The 15,967-nt window shown below is 41.0% G+C and overlaps 1 protein-coding gene across 1 annotated transcript; it reads left to right on the forward strand.

Annotated features, from left to right (window-relative positions):
• Positions 1-231: 231 nt before the first annotated feature.
• LOC114242845 (myrosinase 1) lies at positions 232-15,928 on the forward strand. The gene is made up of 10 exons (XM_028174141.2): positions 232-367; positions 2,724-2,871; positions 3,324-3,490; positions 5,604-5,864; positions 7,095-7,183; positions 9,167-9,314; positions 11,255-11,415; positions 12,070-12,222; positions 14,203-14,294; positions 15,784-15,928. The coding sequence occupies exons 1-10, from the start codon at positions 292-294 to the stop codon at positions 15,926-15,928; spliced, it is 1,440 nt and encodes a 479-aa protein (XP_028029942.2). The 5' UTR covers positions 232-291.
• The last annotated feature ends 39 nt before the right edge of the window (positions 15,929-15,967 follow it).

The raw sequence follows: 15,967 nt of genomic DNA on the forward strand, positions 1-15,967 counted from the left end.
AGCCTGTGAGCTCGCCTAACGATCCGTGAGCAGTTGAAATAGCACCTTAGGCTACCAACAATTAGGTGGGGAAAATTTCAAACCGCGGCTACGTTGTCACATACAATATCATCTATTGGCGAATAATAATACTATTTTCCTCAATTGAGAGCAACTAACCGCTTTAAAGACACGACAAGATGGAGTTATAAAAAAAAATACCGAGTAAAGCTCGGTCATCATCTACTACTATTAATTAAACACGTAAATGTTTTCAGCTTATTAATTCAGCCGATATGGGGCTGTCAAGAAATGTGTTTCCCAAACTCGTTCAGATTCGGAGCCTCAACGTCTTCGTACCAGATCGAAGGGTCCTGGAATGTCAGTGGTGAGTTGCAAAAACGTAATTCCTCTGTAATTAACGTAATTTTCATACACATTTCATTCATACGGTGAAGGAATAACATCGTGTAATAAAAATCAAACCCGCAGAATTATAATTTGCGTAATTACTGGCGGTAGGACCTCTTGTGAGTCCGCGTGGGTAGGTACCACCGCCCTGCCTGTTTCTGCCGTGAAGCAGTAATGCGTTTCGGTATGAAGGGGGTGGGGCGGCCGTTGTAACTATACTTGAGACCTTAGAACTTATATCTCAAGGTGGGTGGCGCATTTACGTTGTAGATATCTATGGGCTTCAGTACTAACCACTTAACACCAGTTGGGCTGTGAGCTCGTTAACCCATCTGGAAAAAAAACGAGGTATAAAGAAAATAAGAAAGTAGAAAATAACTTTTCATAAATTTGAATTAAAAATAGTGTAAGAAAAAATTATTTGATTGTAAAAAAAGCGTGGGGTGCATGGTATCAGTAGTTATAAATATTTTATGAACAGATATGAGTAGAAGGGTTATTTTGATAATATCCTGAAAAGCACCCCACGCTTTTTTTACAATAAAATCATTTTTACTTACCTACACTATTTTTAATTAAAACTTATTAAAGTTGATTTTCTATTTTTTAGTTGGATTTTCTATAAAAGCGTATTTTGTTAGTTTTTATAAACTATTATATTTATTAAATTTTCATGCAATGCTATTTATAGTTTTTTTTTTCTCTAATATTATACAATGAACCGCTTTTTTAATTAACAATGCATGCAGTCGTTAACTGTAATTGTGTTAGCATTTAGTGTGAGATCAATGTATATGTTTGTTATCTGTAATGCTCTGTGCTTATGTATAACATGTTGGTGCCCAATAAATAAAATAATAAAACAAAACGACATGACTGATCCAAATGAGTCTCGTGAAAGAGCATCATGGATAACCGCCCTCCTCGATCCACGCTGATATTGACGCGGTGGTAAAATCAGGGGATCCGATTTGGCGGCGGCAACTAAACGGTCTCCGAAAGATCGCCAGATCGATGTCCCGTGGACATAACGGGGCAGGAGAGATGCAAAACGCGTTATCTTGCCTCCAACCTGCCTTGGTGTCATTCGAAGCTCACAGATTCTGAAAAGACTGGTGGTAGGACCTCTTATGAGTCTGCACGGGTAGGTACCACCCCCCCGCCTATTTCTGCAGTGAAGCAGTAATGCGCTTCGGTTTGAAGGGTGGAGCAGCCGTTGTAACCATACTGAGACCTTAGAACTTAAATCTCAAGGTGGATGGCGCATTTACGTCGTAGATGTCTATGGGCTCCAGTAACCACTTAATACCAGGTGAGCTGTGAGCTCGTCCACCCATCTAAGCAATAAAAAAAAAAGACTGGAATTCTAGACGGTTCAACTCCGAATTGCTACCGTCTTCAGCGTGTGTGCCAAAATTCAGAGAGCTCTTCGTGACACAAAACCGCCTTCGCCACTTGGACTCCGGCAGCGACTTGGCACTGCCCATGGCGTTGCTGACGTCCATGGGCGACGGTAACCACTCACCATCAGTTGGGCCGTGTGCTTGTCTGCCTGCTCGGGCAATAAAAAAAAGAAAGATGTGTGGTGTCATGGGACACCGGATAGGAACGAAGTTCCTTAATATAAAAATATTAATTTTAAATTCTATTCGAGGTATAAAGAAAATAAAACTAGAGGTTTCGCAACAACCCACAGTCATTCGGTAACATGCGAACTTATTGTGGTACACTTCATTCACGGTTGTTTGCATAAGAGTTAGTGTATTGCGCAAACGAACGCTCTGAGATCGTGGTCAATGAATAATAAAAAATAAGTTATTTTTTGTACGTTATTACAAAATTAAGTCGTACACTGTGTGCATTACTAATAAAAATCTTACCTTATGGACGTTTTTTCCGGGTTAGGATACCCCTCCGCATCGTCCCATAAGGAACTTCATCATCATCATCATTATCCTGCCCTTCTCCCAGTCACCTGGGGTCGGCGCAACATGTTTTCTCCTTCCATACTCTTCTATCATATACCATTTCTTCACTCACTCCCCTCTTACCCATATCGTCTTTCATACAATCCATCCATTTCTTCTTAGGTCTACCTCTTCCTCTATATCCTTCCACATTCATAGTTAACACTCTCTTAACAACTTCATTTTCATTTCGTCTCATCACATGTCCATACCATTCCAAACGCGCACTCCTCAGCTTCTCCCATAATGGAACTTCGTTCCAAAAAAAAACATAGTAGGACTATTAAGACGAAGGATGGTCACCAGGACTAATAAGTATACCGCTCCTCAAATATATCTTATTTTTCAGTCCTTCCCTTTTTTCAGACAAAGCTCCAAGCATTTGGGATCATTTCATTCACACGCAGCCTCATAAAATCGAAGATCACTCCAACGGTGATGTTGCTTGTGACTCTTACAACCAATACTTGACGGATATTGAGATGGCCGATCACTTGGGACTTGATTATTATAGGTAAGAAAAATGTCTACTTACTAATTATTTAGTACTTTAACGGCCGTCTGGTGTAGTGGTAAGTGACATGGTCACTACACAGGGGGGTCGCGGGTTCGTATATTTAATATATGTATGTGTATATTAAAAATATTATATTTATTTCCGTTATCTGGTACTTGTAACACAAGTTCTTTACGAACTTAGCACGGGACTTGTTAACGTGGCGTGATTGTTAGTAAATATTTATATTTATTATATTTATATTTAACATCAATTTGTAGATCGCGTAGCATTAAGACTTCCGATTGTAGTCCGTACGTTTGTAAGCTAATCGAACAACGTTTCGATAGAATATAAATATAAAAAAAAAAAAATTGTGATACAGACCGAGTTAGAGTATGATGAAAGAGAAAAATAATCTAGAAAAATCAATGATTAATAGCATTATGTCTGGCATTGTATATTCGCAGATTCTCCATATCATGGCCAAGACTGTTACCTGAAGGGTTTTGTACGAAGATCAGTAAAGATGGCAAACAATACTACGATAACCTGATTAATGGACTACTGAAAAAGGGAATCCAGCCATTGGTGACTTTGTATCATTGGGATTTACCGCAGAAGCTTCAGGATTTGGGTAATATTTGTCTCTTGTAATTTGTGCGCGTATCAAAGGATACCTAGGGCGCCGAACCTTTGCCTAAAAAAAATGCAGGCGTCTAATACGCCTTCAGCTCTAACACTAGGAGTAGGTTTATGGACCCCGATAACCGTACTCGTCGAACTCGACAAAGAGTTAGACGTGCAACCTAACCCATGCATCAGCCCGCTGAGTTTCTCACCGGATCTTCTCAGCGGGTCGTGATTCCGATCCAGTAGTACATTCATTCGTGAAGCAGCTGCTCTTGAGTTGTTAGGTCTCCTTCGGGGGCGCCCGAGCAGCTGTTAGCAAATCCCACCCCTCCTAGCTGAGCATATACTCGCTCTCCTGTCCTGATGAAGCTAAAAACGCTTCTGGGCTACCAGTAATCACTCATTCAAAATAATATAAAAACCTAGGTCGTGTGTGTCGCGAGCTTAAAACAAAAGTATTTTGGTGGTATATAGACAGGCTGAACAGATTCAGATCAACACACCTTTCCAAGCTACGACATAATATGATTACTTTAAAAAAACACAGTGTGAAATCACTAGCTCAGTCACTAATGTTTGATATGATTTAAAGTTTTAATAATTCCGTTTATAATAGTAATATTTTGCTTTTATTTTCCTACCTAGGAACTGGTAATACAATTTTTTTAGAGCCCGCACAAATTATACCATCGTCCCATATATTTCTACAATCAACAAAGCTCCAATCTTAAGGTTGCAAGTGCTATTTAAAACGCAACTGTAACTAAAACAAAATGTTACGAGTGATGGGCCGAATTCATGCCTGTGAACCTCGTGAGCGCTTATCAACGGGATTAAGCTAATAAAATTTTATTCTCTATATAAAAACCATAGGTATTGCAGTAGTGCGTGTACTGGTGTTAGGGCGTGCTTACTGGTGGTAAGGGCATGTTGTGGGTCCATAAGGTATCATCAACCTGCCTATTACCGCCGTGAAGCGTTAATGCGTATCGATTTGAAGGGGAAACCTAAAGTCAAGAACGATGAATTAAAGGCGATATGGAATGAAGGTTGGAAGTTTGCTGTCATCCACCGTACTCAACAGATATTGCGCCGAAAGACTTCTGCTTTTTCCAAAGTCTGGACAATAGTTTTTAGTTTAATTAAGTTATATTATTTGTTTACAAAATAGGGTGGGGTCGGTTACAAAATAGGGTTTGTTGTTTCCCGTACAGCTTCTTCAAAAAGGGCGTTGAAAAATTTGCCTTTAAAAAAATTACTTTACCTATCTCCATACTAAACGGCAATGCAGGTCAAACTCATAATAATAGCGTATTAAATAACTTCGCTGCAGAAATAAGCAGATCCTGAACAACGACTACCACTGGTGTTCCAAGATATTCAGTTGTGTTTTCAGTAGGCCACTTGCGCAAACTTTGCGATTTTATGAAACGTTGCGCTAATGTCTTTCATTATTTACCCTGAAATTAATGTGACCTGACTTGATTCTCATTTGGTATTTTAAATCTATACATGTATTTGATTCTGTAAAAGATGCGTCTCTCTCTCTCTCTCTCTCTCTCTCTCTCTCTCTCACTGCTGAGGATCGTGACTCCGTCCGATTTCGTCAACCAACTGTCTCCATCGATCCCGCCCTGCAACCCGGTGGAGTGCGTCGCTGATAGGTATCCCCAGTTCCTCCGCTATTTGGTCCGACCATCGTTTGGGACCTCTACCCCTAGGCCCTTTTCCCTCTATTTTAAAAGATGCGTATTGCTCTTAATTTCCAATTTGTTGCTTCCTCGTGAGACTAGTCACGATAGCCATTTATATAAATAAAAATGAATTGCTGTTCGTTATTCTCGCTAAAATCGAGAACGGCTGGACCGATTTGGCCAACTTTGGTCTTTAATTACTTTATGGGAGTCCAGAGAAGGTTTAAAAGTTTAGATAAATACGAAAATGCTCGGAATTTAATAAAAATAACAATTTTGTTTTTCCTTTCATGTGTCCCCCGTCGGACGGATTCCTTTTGTTTGTTTTAAGTTTATTTTATACAAAAGTTTAGGTATTTTATTTATCGATTGAGGCACTACGAAATCTGCTGGGTCAGCTAGTTTAATATAACTTTGTTACAGGAGGTTGGGCCAATCCTGAAATGTCAGAATGGTTTGCCGATTACGCGGACGTAGTATTCTCTCTGTACGGAGATAGAGTGAAGCTTTGGATCACGATCAATGAGCCTGTGCTTATTTGTGATTTCACGTATAATAGTGGGCCCCATGCTCCTGGAATCGATGAACCCGAATTAGGCCCTTACTTATGCACCAAGACTGTACTAATGGCCCACGCTAAGGCTTACCATATATATAACAAGAAATATAAGCCATTGTATAAAGGTTGGTATGAAAAGCACTTAGAATTGGTATTAAGAGCACCAAAACGGATATGTGCATTACAATGCAACATCTTTTTTTTAATCGCTAGATGGGTGGACGAGCTCATAGCCCACCTGGTGTTAAGTGGTTATTGGAACCCATAGACACACACAACGTAAATGCGCCACCCACCTTGAGATTTCTAAAGTCTCAGTATAGTTACAACGGCTGCCCCACACTTCAAACCGAAACGCATTACTGCTTCACGGCAGAAATAGGCAGGGTGGTGGTACCTATCTATGCGGACTTACAAAACGTCCAACCGTCAGCGATTACGCAAATGAAACATCCAAATCAGCCAAACCGCAACTTAGAACACTTCTTAAATATGTTCGCATTTTCGTATTGGTACCATTGGTGCCTGCGAGATTTTAGGATTGGCATAGTAGTATTGCTCGATAGGAGTGCAAAGGATGTCCTTTTTACGCCAAAACCAGGTTTGAATTCCACATACCACGCCTACCAATGTCAAGGTTGCTGCTTTCTCGCCATCCAAAAAGGTAGCAATATAATATATATTACAATATAATATTCAGACTTCGACTTCAAATATCGAAGATGGGTGAGGGTATTCATATTGTAGTTTCATTCTATGGGCTCTGATGGGCTCTGATGGGCTAAACGCAGCTGTAACTGAACCAAAATGTTACGAGTGATGGGCCGAATTTATGCCTGTGTATTTTGTGAGCCCTTATCAACGGGATTAAGCTAATAAAATCTTATTCTCTATGAAAACCATAGGTATTGGAGTAGTGCGTGTACTGGTGTTACGACCTCTTGTGAGTCCGCACGGGTAGGTACCACCACCCTGCCTATTTTTGCTGAGAAGCAGTAATTCGTTTCGGTTTGAAGGGTGGGGCAGCAATGTTGTAACTATACTGAAACCTTAGAACTTATATCTCAAGGTGGGTGGCGCATTTAAGTTGTAGGTATCTATGAGCTCCAGCAATCACTTAACATCAGGTGGGCTGTGAGCATATTTTTTAAAGTCAATCGGCTAAGACCGCTTTTCCTCAACATCTCGCCTCCTAGCTTAAAACATGAGAAAGCGGGCCTCAAGATTGACTCTGTCTAACTAAGAGGGAATATCTTCCAACGTCCTCAAACCTTACTGAAGGTAAATATATTTACATTTCGGGAGGCACTTGTGTTGAGTGCTAGCTTGATATTTAAAGGTCCCTTTTTGTCCAGGTAAAGTCTCCATCGCTAATAACGTCGTTTACTTTGGTGCAAAAACTGATGATGACAAGGAAATCACTGATCTATGCAACCAGTATAGCGTAAGCGTTTTGATTGTTAACATTATCCGGTAAATTTACTGGTGGTAGGACCTCTTGTGAGTCCGCGCGGATGGGTACCACCATACTGCCTGTTTCAGCCGTGAAGCAGTAATGCGTTTCGGTTTGAAGGGTGGGGCAGCCGTTGTAACTATACTTGAGACCTTAGAACTTATATCTCAAGGTGGGTGGCGCTTTACGTTGTGGATGTCTATGGGCTCCAGTAACCACTTAACACCAGGTGGGCTGTGAGCTCGTCCACCCATATAACCAATAAAAAAAAATATATCTATATATTAATACGTGAAGCAAAAACTTTGTATCCCTTTTTACGAAAATTGCGCGGACGGAGGAGTATGAAACTTTCCACACTTATAGAGAATATAGAGAAGGAGTGCACAATGCTAATTTTTTTTTTAAATAATGCATAAAAGATACATTAAAGCAATAAAGAAAACATTACACACACTACATACCATGTATTTGACGCACACACGCATGCTTACTATTTATTGTCAAACTTTTGTTCTTGACGTCTGTTGTCAAATTGAGATTAAATATTGTTTACTTTATTAATATTTTTTATAGTGTAGCCTTGGCGAAATTTGTGACTATAGAAGTATAAAATACAATCATAATAGTGTACAAACTTACAATTTCAATTAATTATAGTCGAATTGGTGTGCAATCATTTTGGAGGTTTATTAGCCTACTGGTACCACGCTGGCTAGACGGGTTGGTACAGGGTTTAATTTCGAGTTTTCCTTCTCTCACACTAGTAAATATTGTGTGTTATGCTTTCCCTTTTGTCGCCTCTTACTATGCTTATTATGCTTAGCGTTTGTGGACTATGAGAAAGCCTTTGATTCCGTCGAAACATGGGCGGTCCTTAGATCTCTCCAGCGGTGCCGTATTGACCACCGGTACATCGAAGTATTGAAGTGTTTGTATAATAACGCCACCATGTCAGTCCGAGTACAGGAGCATTGCACGAAGGAAATCCGAAACTGTTTATCACTGCTCTGGAGGATTCCTTCAAGCTCCTGGAATGGCAAGGACTTGGCATCAATATTAACGGCGAATACATCACTCATCTTCGGTTTGCCGATGACATCGTGGTCATGGCAGAGTCACTGGAAGGTTTAGGGCGTATGCTCGGTGACCTCAGTAGGGTTTCTCAACAAGTGGGTCTTAAAATGAACATGGACAAAACAAAAATCATGTACAATGTCCATGTTGCACCCACCATAGTTACTGTTGGGAGCTCTACTCTTGAAGTTGTTGACGAATATATATACCTAGGACAGGCAGTCCGATTAGGTAGGTCCAGCTTTGAGAGAGAGGTCAGTAGACGGATCCAACTCGGCTGGGCAGCGTTCGGTAAACTGCACAACGTCTTCTCGTCCAAAATACCTCAGTGCCTTAAGACAAAGGCGTACAACCAATGTGTGCTACCAGTGATGACTTACGGCTCGGAGACGTGGTGCTTCACTAGGGATCTTTTTAGAAGGCTCAAAGTCGCGCAGCGAGCTATGGAGAGGGCTATGCTCGGCATTTCTCTACGTGATCGAATCCGAAATGAGGAGATCCGTAGAAGAACGAAGGTTGCTGACATAGCCCGTAGAATTAGTGAACTGAAGTGGCAATGGGCCGGCCACATAGCACGAAGAGAGGACGGTCGATGGGGCAGAAAGATCCTGGAGTGGCGACCACGTACTGGCAAGCGCAGTGTGGCACGGCCACCTACTAGGTAACTAGATGGACCGACGACCTAGGAAAAAGCGCTGGGTCTCGTTGGATGCAGGTGGCAATGGACCGGTCGCACTGAAAATCTATTGGAGAGGCCCATGTTCAGCAGTGGACGGCAATAGGCTGAAATGATGATGATGATGATAGTCGAATTTCGACTACTGCGGGACCTCTAGTATATATTAATATACATACAATAATACACCGTTTAATATTCGTGTTTTGAAAAACTTTCAGTACGGGCGTTACCTGCACCCAGTATTCTCCAAGACAGGCGGATGGCCCCCCAGTCTCGTGATGTTTATGAATAAAATCAGCGCAGAGGGAGGACATCCACGTTCCAGATTACCATCCTTGTCAAAACGCGAAATCGAACTTATCAGAGGTTTGATCTAGTATCTATTTCTGCCGTGAAGCAGTAATGCGTTTCGGTTTGAAGGGTGGGGCAGCCGTTGTAACTATACTTGAGACCTTAGAACTTATATCTCAAGGTGGGTGTCGCATTTACGTTGTGGACGTCTATAGGCTCCAGTAACCACTTAACACCAGGTGGGCTGTAATTTCGTCCACCCATCAAAGAATATTTATGATTCCTATTTATGACATGACACTACCTATATTTAAGGCAAAAAAAAGTACTTATGGCACTTTCAATTTTCGCGGCTACTTTACATTATAAACAATACTTTAATGGGTCCTTACCAGTATTATAATTACTTTTCGGCTATGTTTGCAAGCGTCAACTTCATATACGATATTGGTAGCAGAAAAATCTGTCTACACGTCCTTACGGATCCTTCGGATCCAGTAGCTCTTGCATTAGACGCCTTTAGCTCTTACTAGGAGCAGGCTTAGGGACCCCGAAAACCGTACTCGTCGAACTCGGCAAAGACTTCGACGTATAACGTAACCTAAGCTTCAGCCCGCTGAGTTTCTCGCCGGACTTTCTCAGCGGGTCGCGATTCCGATCCGGTAGTAGATTCATTCGCGAAACAGCTACTCTTGAGTTGTTAAGTCTCCTTTGGAGGCGCTCGGGTAGCTGTTAGCAAATCCCACCCCTCCTGGCTGAGCCCTTGCTTGCCCACCTGTTGAAAATGGAAAGGCCTTTGGGCCACCAGTAAACCCTCAATCCTTAAAAAAAACAACAAATGTCTACCGAAAACAAGTAGGAAGAGAGTCAAACAAGAACGCATTACTGCTTTATGACACAAATAGGTAAGGTGGGAGCACTTACCCGTGCGATTACAAGTAGGTTTAGAGTTTAATCTCCTATTTTAAGCTATTGCATAGCTTTTATCGGGGGCTTTGAGCGCGGCGACCGAATCAAGAAATGCCGTAACGAAAATAAAACCTAACACCCCCCCCACTCCGCTTACCTTGTAGCTCGCGTTCAACACATTCACACGTTGTGCTTGTGTAGTGTTTGTGAATAAGCGCGCGGCATGACGTCGCACTGCATACGCATCTTGAAAAGTCTGCCCATCTCTCTCTCGCGCGGTCTAGCTTATGAGTGTGAAGGGGACAGTTAATGTTTTGCTTTTGTTAATGTATAAAAATATATCGTGGTCTTAATTTATTATTGTTTTAATATTAAATTATTATTGTCCAATTATATTTGCATGAGTTGATAAAAATGCTGTGCAATAGCGTTACCGCGGGAGTCCCCAAGTGCCATTACTTTTTTTTAAATTTATTATCTGTATACGAATCAGATGAATTAATTAGCACGACTTTTTAGCGGGAATGCGAGGAGTGAAGTTGTGTGATTTGTTTTATTTTGTCTATTTAGTGTTTCTTCGGGTTTAAATGTGTAATAATGGTGGTTTATTAACTGTTTAATATCTGTGAAAGTGCACAAATGTGGGAAAATGAAACAAAGCCGCTGGACGTAGCTTCTCGGGATCCTCCAAAAAGTCCACTGAAAAAATCTTAGTAAATGACCACCATTTTACTGAGATTATATTTCATCCCATTTCATTTCATTTAATTTCATCCCAGTTGATTAATGTCTCAAATTGATCATCTTCATTTCATTTCACTCCATAATATAATTTTTCATACAAATATGAATATAAATTAAAATAAGATATGACTTAAAGGTCTCGGTGACCAGGTCATAAAATCCCTTAAAAAAAAAATTAATTAGCACAATTTTCAAATGTCGACGCACAAAACCACGTACCAAAAAAGTAGTACGTGCTCACGGAAGTTGTTAAACATTACAAACGTAAAAAATATTATAATGACAATTAAAAAAAAAACACCAGACTAAAACGTATAAGTAGGTACCTAGTTTAATTTAACTTCACAATGTTTATTCTTTAGGTACTTACGACTTCTTCGGATTAAACTACTACACCAGTCGTTTGGTGAGAAAAGCCCGAGCCAATGAAACTTCAGAAAAATCACCCAGAAAGCTTCTGGAGTCGCGTGCGATTTTCGAACACTACCCAAACAGCACTGAAGGATATCCTGAACCGTTTAGTGTATGTTCTCTGATATTAGATATTACTCTTTTTTTTTATTGCTTTGACGGGTGGACGAGCTCACAGCCCACCTGCTGTTAAGTGGTTACTGGAGCCCATAGACATCTACGCCGTAAATGCGCCACCCATCTTGAGATATAAGTCTAAGGTCTCAAGTATAGTTACAATGGCTGCCCTACCCTTCAAACCGAAACGCATTACTGCTTCACGCCAGAAATAGATAGGGCGGTGGTACCTACCCGCGCGGACTCACAAGAGGTCCTACTACCAGTAATTACGCAAATTATAATTTTGCGGGTTTTATTTTTATTACACGATGTTATTCCTCCACCGTGGAAGTCAATCGTGAACATTTGTTGGGTACGTATTTAATTAGAAAAATTGGTATCCGCCCGCGGAATTCGAACACCGGTGCATCGTTCAACAAGAATGTACCGGACGTCTTATCCCTTAGACCAAGATGACTTCACTCATTAGGGAACATTGGGGTTCGCGTACTTATAGATGTTTAATTGAAGAATCAAAGGCCAATTTACACACGGTTAAATCAATACATTTCACTGCGTTCAAAACTGCTGCATACATACCAGATTACTTTTTTTTAGTGTCGTAATCTGTTGCATATATTGTTGCTTATTCATTAAAATTTTACAGTCGTACCCTGAAGGGCTTCGAAATACAATAAATTGGATCAGGAAAAATTATGGGGAGCAAAACATAATCATTACGGAAAACGGCTACTCCTCTTTTGAAGACGACCTCAACGACTATAAAAGGATCGCTTACATTGAGAAGCATTTGGAACAAGTTTGTATATATTTTTTTTTAACATTGATATCGCGACATGTGATATAAATTTGTTAATTGTTTGTGAAACTTTTATTACATCGTCTCAAACTGTTTCGTCTGTGTGTCGCATGTCGCGTGACGGTCGGCCGCGGAGTAGGGATAAAGTGAAAGGCGCTCGTCAGAGCAGTCACGGCCAATATGGCGCCGCCTACAGTTCGCAGCAGCTGACCGTATAGTGTATAGACTATTGCTCATTTGTGCCAGTACTCCACGCTATTTTGTTTGTTTTTGTCAGTGTTTAATGTAAATGTTGTTTGTCAGAGTTAAATGTCTATAATGTGAAAAAAAGTTTCATAAAACCACACAATCCTTTTTTTATACGGTTTTATTTACTTTTTGCGTGCTAACAAAACTCACCTCTCTCTAGTCATTCCCGACAAATACTTCGAAATTACGTTTGGACTTATCTTACTGACACAAGCGCCATTTAGAGAGAAATATACTGTCGCGACGGCCAGCAGAGGCTATCGAGAAACTTGTTGTTCAGGGTAGGGTCAATGGTAAGAGATCTCGTGGACGAATCCCCATGCGCTGGACTGATCAGGTGAAAGACCTTACTGAAACCCCACTTAACGAGTGTGTGCGCCAAGGATCAGTTCGCAAACTATGGAAAACATCTGTCAAGGCTTTAATAAGCAAGAATTCCACATGACCACGACTGGTCTGCCAAGAGCAACCGACTATGATGATACTGTAAATATTGTTCTATGGTAAAACGTGGGCAGACAACCAATGAGGTAGACCGATGACCTGGTTAAAATAGCTGGTTTTTTTTTTTTTTTCCTACCTAAGCTGATAGCCCTAGTGGCTATTTCAGCGTAACCCTAACTTTAGTAGGTGAGCTCACGGGGCTCAAAACTGATGACGTTGCTAACACGAACCCTAGCAAGAGCCGTGCTTCGCAGAATCTACCACCGGATCGGAAACGCGACCCACTGAGAAGATCCGGCGAGAAACTCAGTGGGCTGTGTCTGAGAGTTAATTTACTCGTCGAGCCCTTCGTCGCAAGCGACGGGTTCGACGAGAACGGTGACCGGTGCTTGAAGTACCTAAAAGCACCGTTAGTGGATCGGGAGGATCCGAGATGACGTGTTTTGGGCGACGTCGACTGCTTTCCATTCGGTCCGCAGGATCGGGAATGTAGTTACCGGCGGCCACGATGAGAGGGTTCTCGTGTCGTGCCGCTTTATCGAAGTGGAATAGCTGGTAAGGATTGAATGCGAAAGGCAATAGACCAAAACGAATGTAGTGCATATGAAGAGACCTACACTCAGCATTGGGTGGACAAGGTTTGAAGTAGAGATGCCGTACTGCAGCTGAAATAACGACCAGCCTGAAAATTGGGCGCGTCTGACCAAACATAGCTCTTTTAAAGATTCGTCATAAAAAATATTTAAAAAAAAACCAACAAAATACGCTTTTATAGAAAATTCAACTAAAAAATAGAAAATAAAGTTTAATAAATTTGAATTAAAAATAGTGTAAGAAAAAAATATTTGATTGTAAAAAAAGCGTGGCGTGCTCGGTGCCAGTAGCTATAAATATTTTATGAACAGATATGAATAGAAAGGTTATTTTGGTAATATCCTGAAAAACACGGTCTGAAGTCTGAAGCTAATAAAAGCGTATTAAAAACTGGAACCTTAGTGTTTTGTATGACAATTTTGCTTCACACACCAAAATGGCATTAACATTTCTTGCCTATGGGTGCCACTGACTTCGCACCTAAGGTCCGCGAATAAATCTGCCTGTGAGCTGAGATTCTGACATCTAATGAATAAACAGTACAGTAGAAGTTGCTAGGTAGACCGACCGCCCGAATATTAATGTCCGAAACTTTTATATACGAAAGCTCAACATCACAATAGCTTCTGTGAAATATATTCTATGATGTAGCTATTCGTAACAAATTCAAAAAACAAACTCATTTTCTTTTAGATCCTACTTAGCATTCACGAGGATGGAGCTAAAATATTTGGATACTGTTACTGGTCGTTAATGGATAACTTTGAATGGACGAGTGGATATACGTAAGTCAGATCGGTCATATCTAGTTCCCTCGGTTTTTCTTCTTCTTTTTCTCCACCTTATCCCACTAGATGGGGTAGGCACAGCTAATTTTTCTCTTCCATTCTCTTCTATCAGCCGTCATCTCAACACTTACTCCTCTCTCTCTCTCTCATATCGTCATTCACACACTCCATCCATGTCTACTTCGGTCGACCTCTTCCCCCTCTACCTTGCCTACCATTTCCATACATCTCCTAGTCACATGCATCTTCTCTCTACGCATCACATGTCCATACCACGCTTTTTATGATTTCTATTGGATGTTGCTTCAACTTTGTGGTGAATGAAAACATTGAAGCTGTAACATAACAATGCGTACAGTAATTTTCACGCAAGACTGACTTAGGGAGTGGATAGGTATGTCAATGCTATTCTTATAACGCTAGAAATAAAAAGCTTTTATATTGGATATTTCATCGCTCCCATAAACTAGAGCGTAGAGTTGCCATGCTCAGAAATAAATAAATAGGATGTAGACAACCATTCGAAAAGCTTCCGAAAAATCTACGGTCACTTTCAAAATAAAAGTTTCGATAAAGAGAAAGAGTTATATCTGCAGACAAGCCCAACGGCTGTTAGGTGGTTACCAGAGCTCATAGATATCACCAACAGCCATCTAGAGACCTGAAGTCTCAACTTTTTTTCCTTTTTCCCTACCTGTACTTATAGCCTTGAGAGGCTATTTCGGCTTCTCTTTGACGTATAGCTCACGGAGCTCTAACCGGGAACGTTGCCCACCCTGGCCCTAGCAATAGCAGTGCTTCGCAGAATCTACCACCGGATCGGAAACGCGACCCACTGAAAAGATCCGGCAAGAAACTCTGTGTGCTGCGTCTGTGGGTTAATTCACTCAACGTGCCCTTCGTCGCAAGCGATGGGTTCGACGAGGATGGTAACCGGTGCTTGTGGTACCTAAAACACCGTTAATGGATCGGGAGGATCCGTAATGACGTGTTCATGTCTCAACTGTATTGTGTGGTGCAATTGTGCTGCTGTGGGTTCCTTTGCGCCGTTGAAAGAGACAGCATGGTGGAGCCTACCTATGTCGCATAATACGGCCTACCACTATAGCTTTCAGGAGTTGTTCTGAGTCTTAGAATGCGAGACTGGAAGCAAATAACACCTACAAAGAATCATGTTACTTTTTTTATTGCTTAGATGGGTGGACGAGCTCACGGCCACCTGGTGTTAAGTGTCTACCGGAGCCCTTAGACACGTACAACGTAAATCCCGCCACACACCTTGAGATGTTTGCCCTAGTGTCTCAGTTTTTAAAGTACAACGGCTGCCCCAGCCTTCAAGCCGAAACGCATTACTGCTTTACGACAGAAACAGGCGGGGTGGTGGTACCTACTCGTGCCGAAAACCCGTAACTGATGTCTGCATACAGCTTTAAATGTGTTTTAATTAATTACAAAAATGTATTTAATTAATTTTTGATATTTTCAGAGCAAAATTCGGTTTATATAAAGTCGATTTTACCGACAAAAACCGTAAGCGCACCCCGAGAATTTCATCTCAATATTATTCACAGGTCATCAAGAGCAGATCTATTGATTCCAAAAAATTTATATCAAAGTCCGAAGACACGTAAAGAAAAATAATATGGTCAAAATCAACTAATATTTTATTT

Source organism: Bombyx mandarina, chromosome 20 (assembly GCF_030267445.1).
Source record: "Bombyx mandarina strain Sakado chromosome 20, ASM3026744v2".
Lineage (NCBI taxonomy): Eukaryota > Metazoa > Arthropoda > Insecta > Lepidoptera > Bombycidae > Bombyx > Bombyx mandarina.

What these genes read in the sequence shown, in the direction of transcription:
- LOC114242845 (XM_028174141.2), top strand. Translation starts at nt 292, where the DNA reads ATGTGTTTCCCAAACTCGTTCAGATTCGGAGCCTCAACGTCTTCGTAC. An exon ending in TTGAGAAGCATTTGGAACAA is followed by an intron (nt 12,223 to 14,202) that starts GTTTGTATATAT and finishes ATTTTCTTTTAG; the next exon opens with ATCCTACTTAGCATTCACGA. An exon ending in GAATGGACGAGTGGATATAC is followed by an intron (nt 14,295 to 15,783) that starts GTAAGTCAGATC and finishes TGATATTTTCAG; the next exon opens with AGCAAAATTCGGTTTATATA.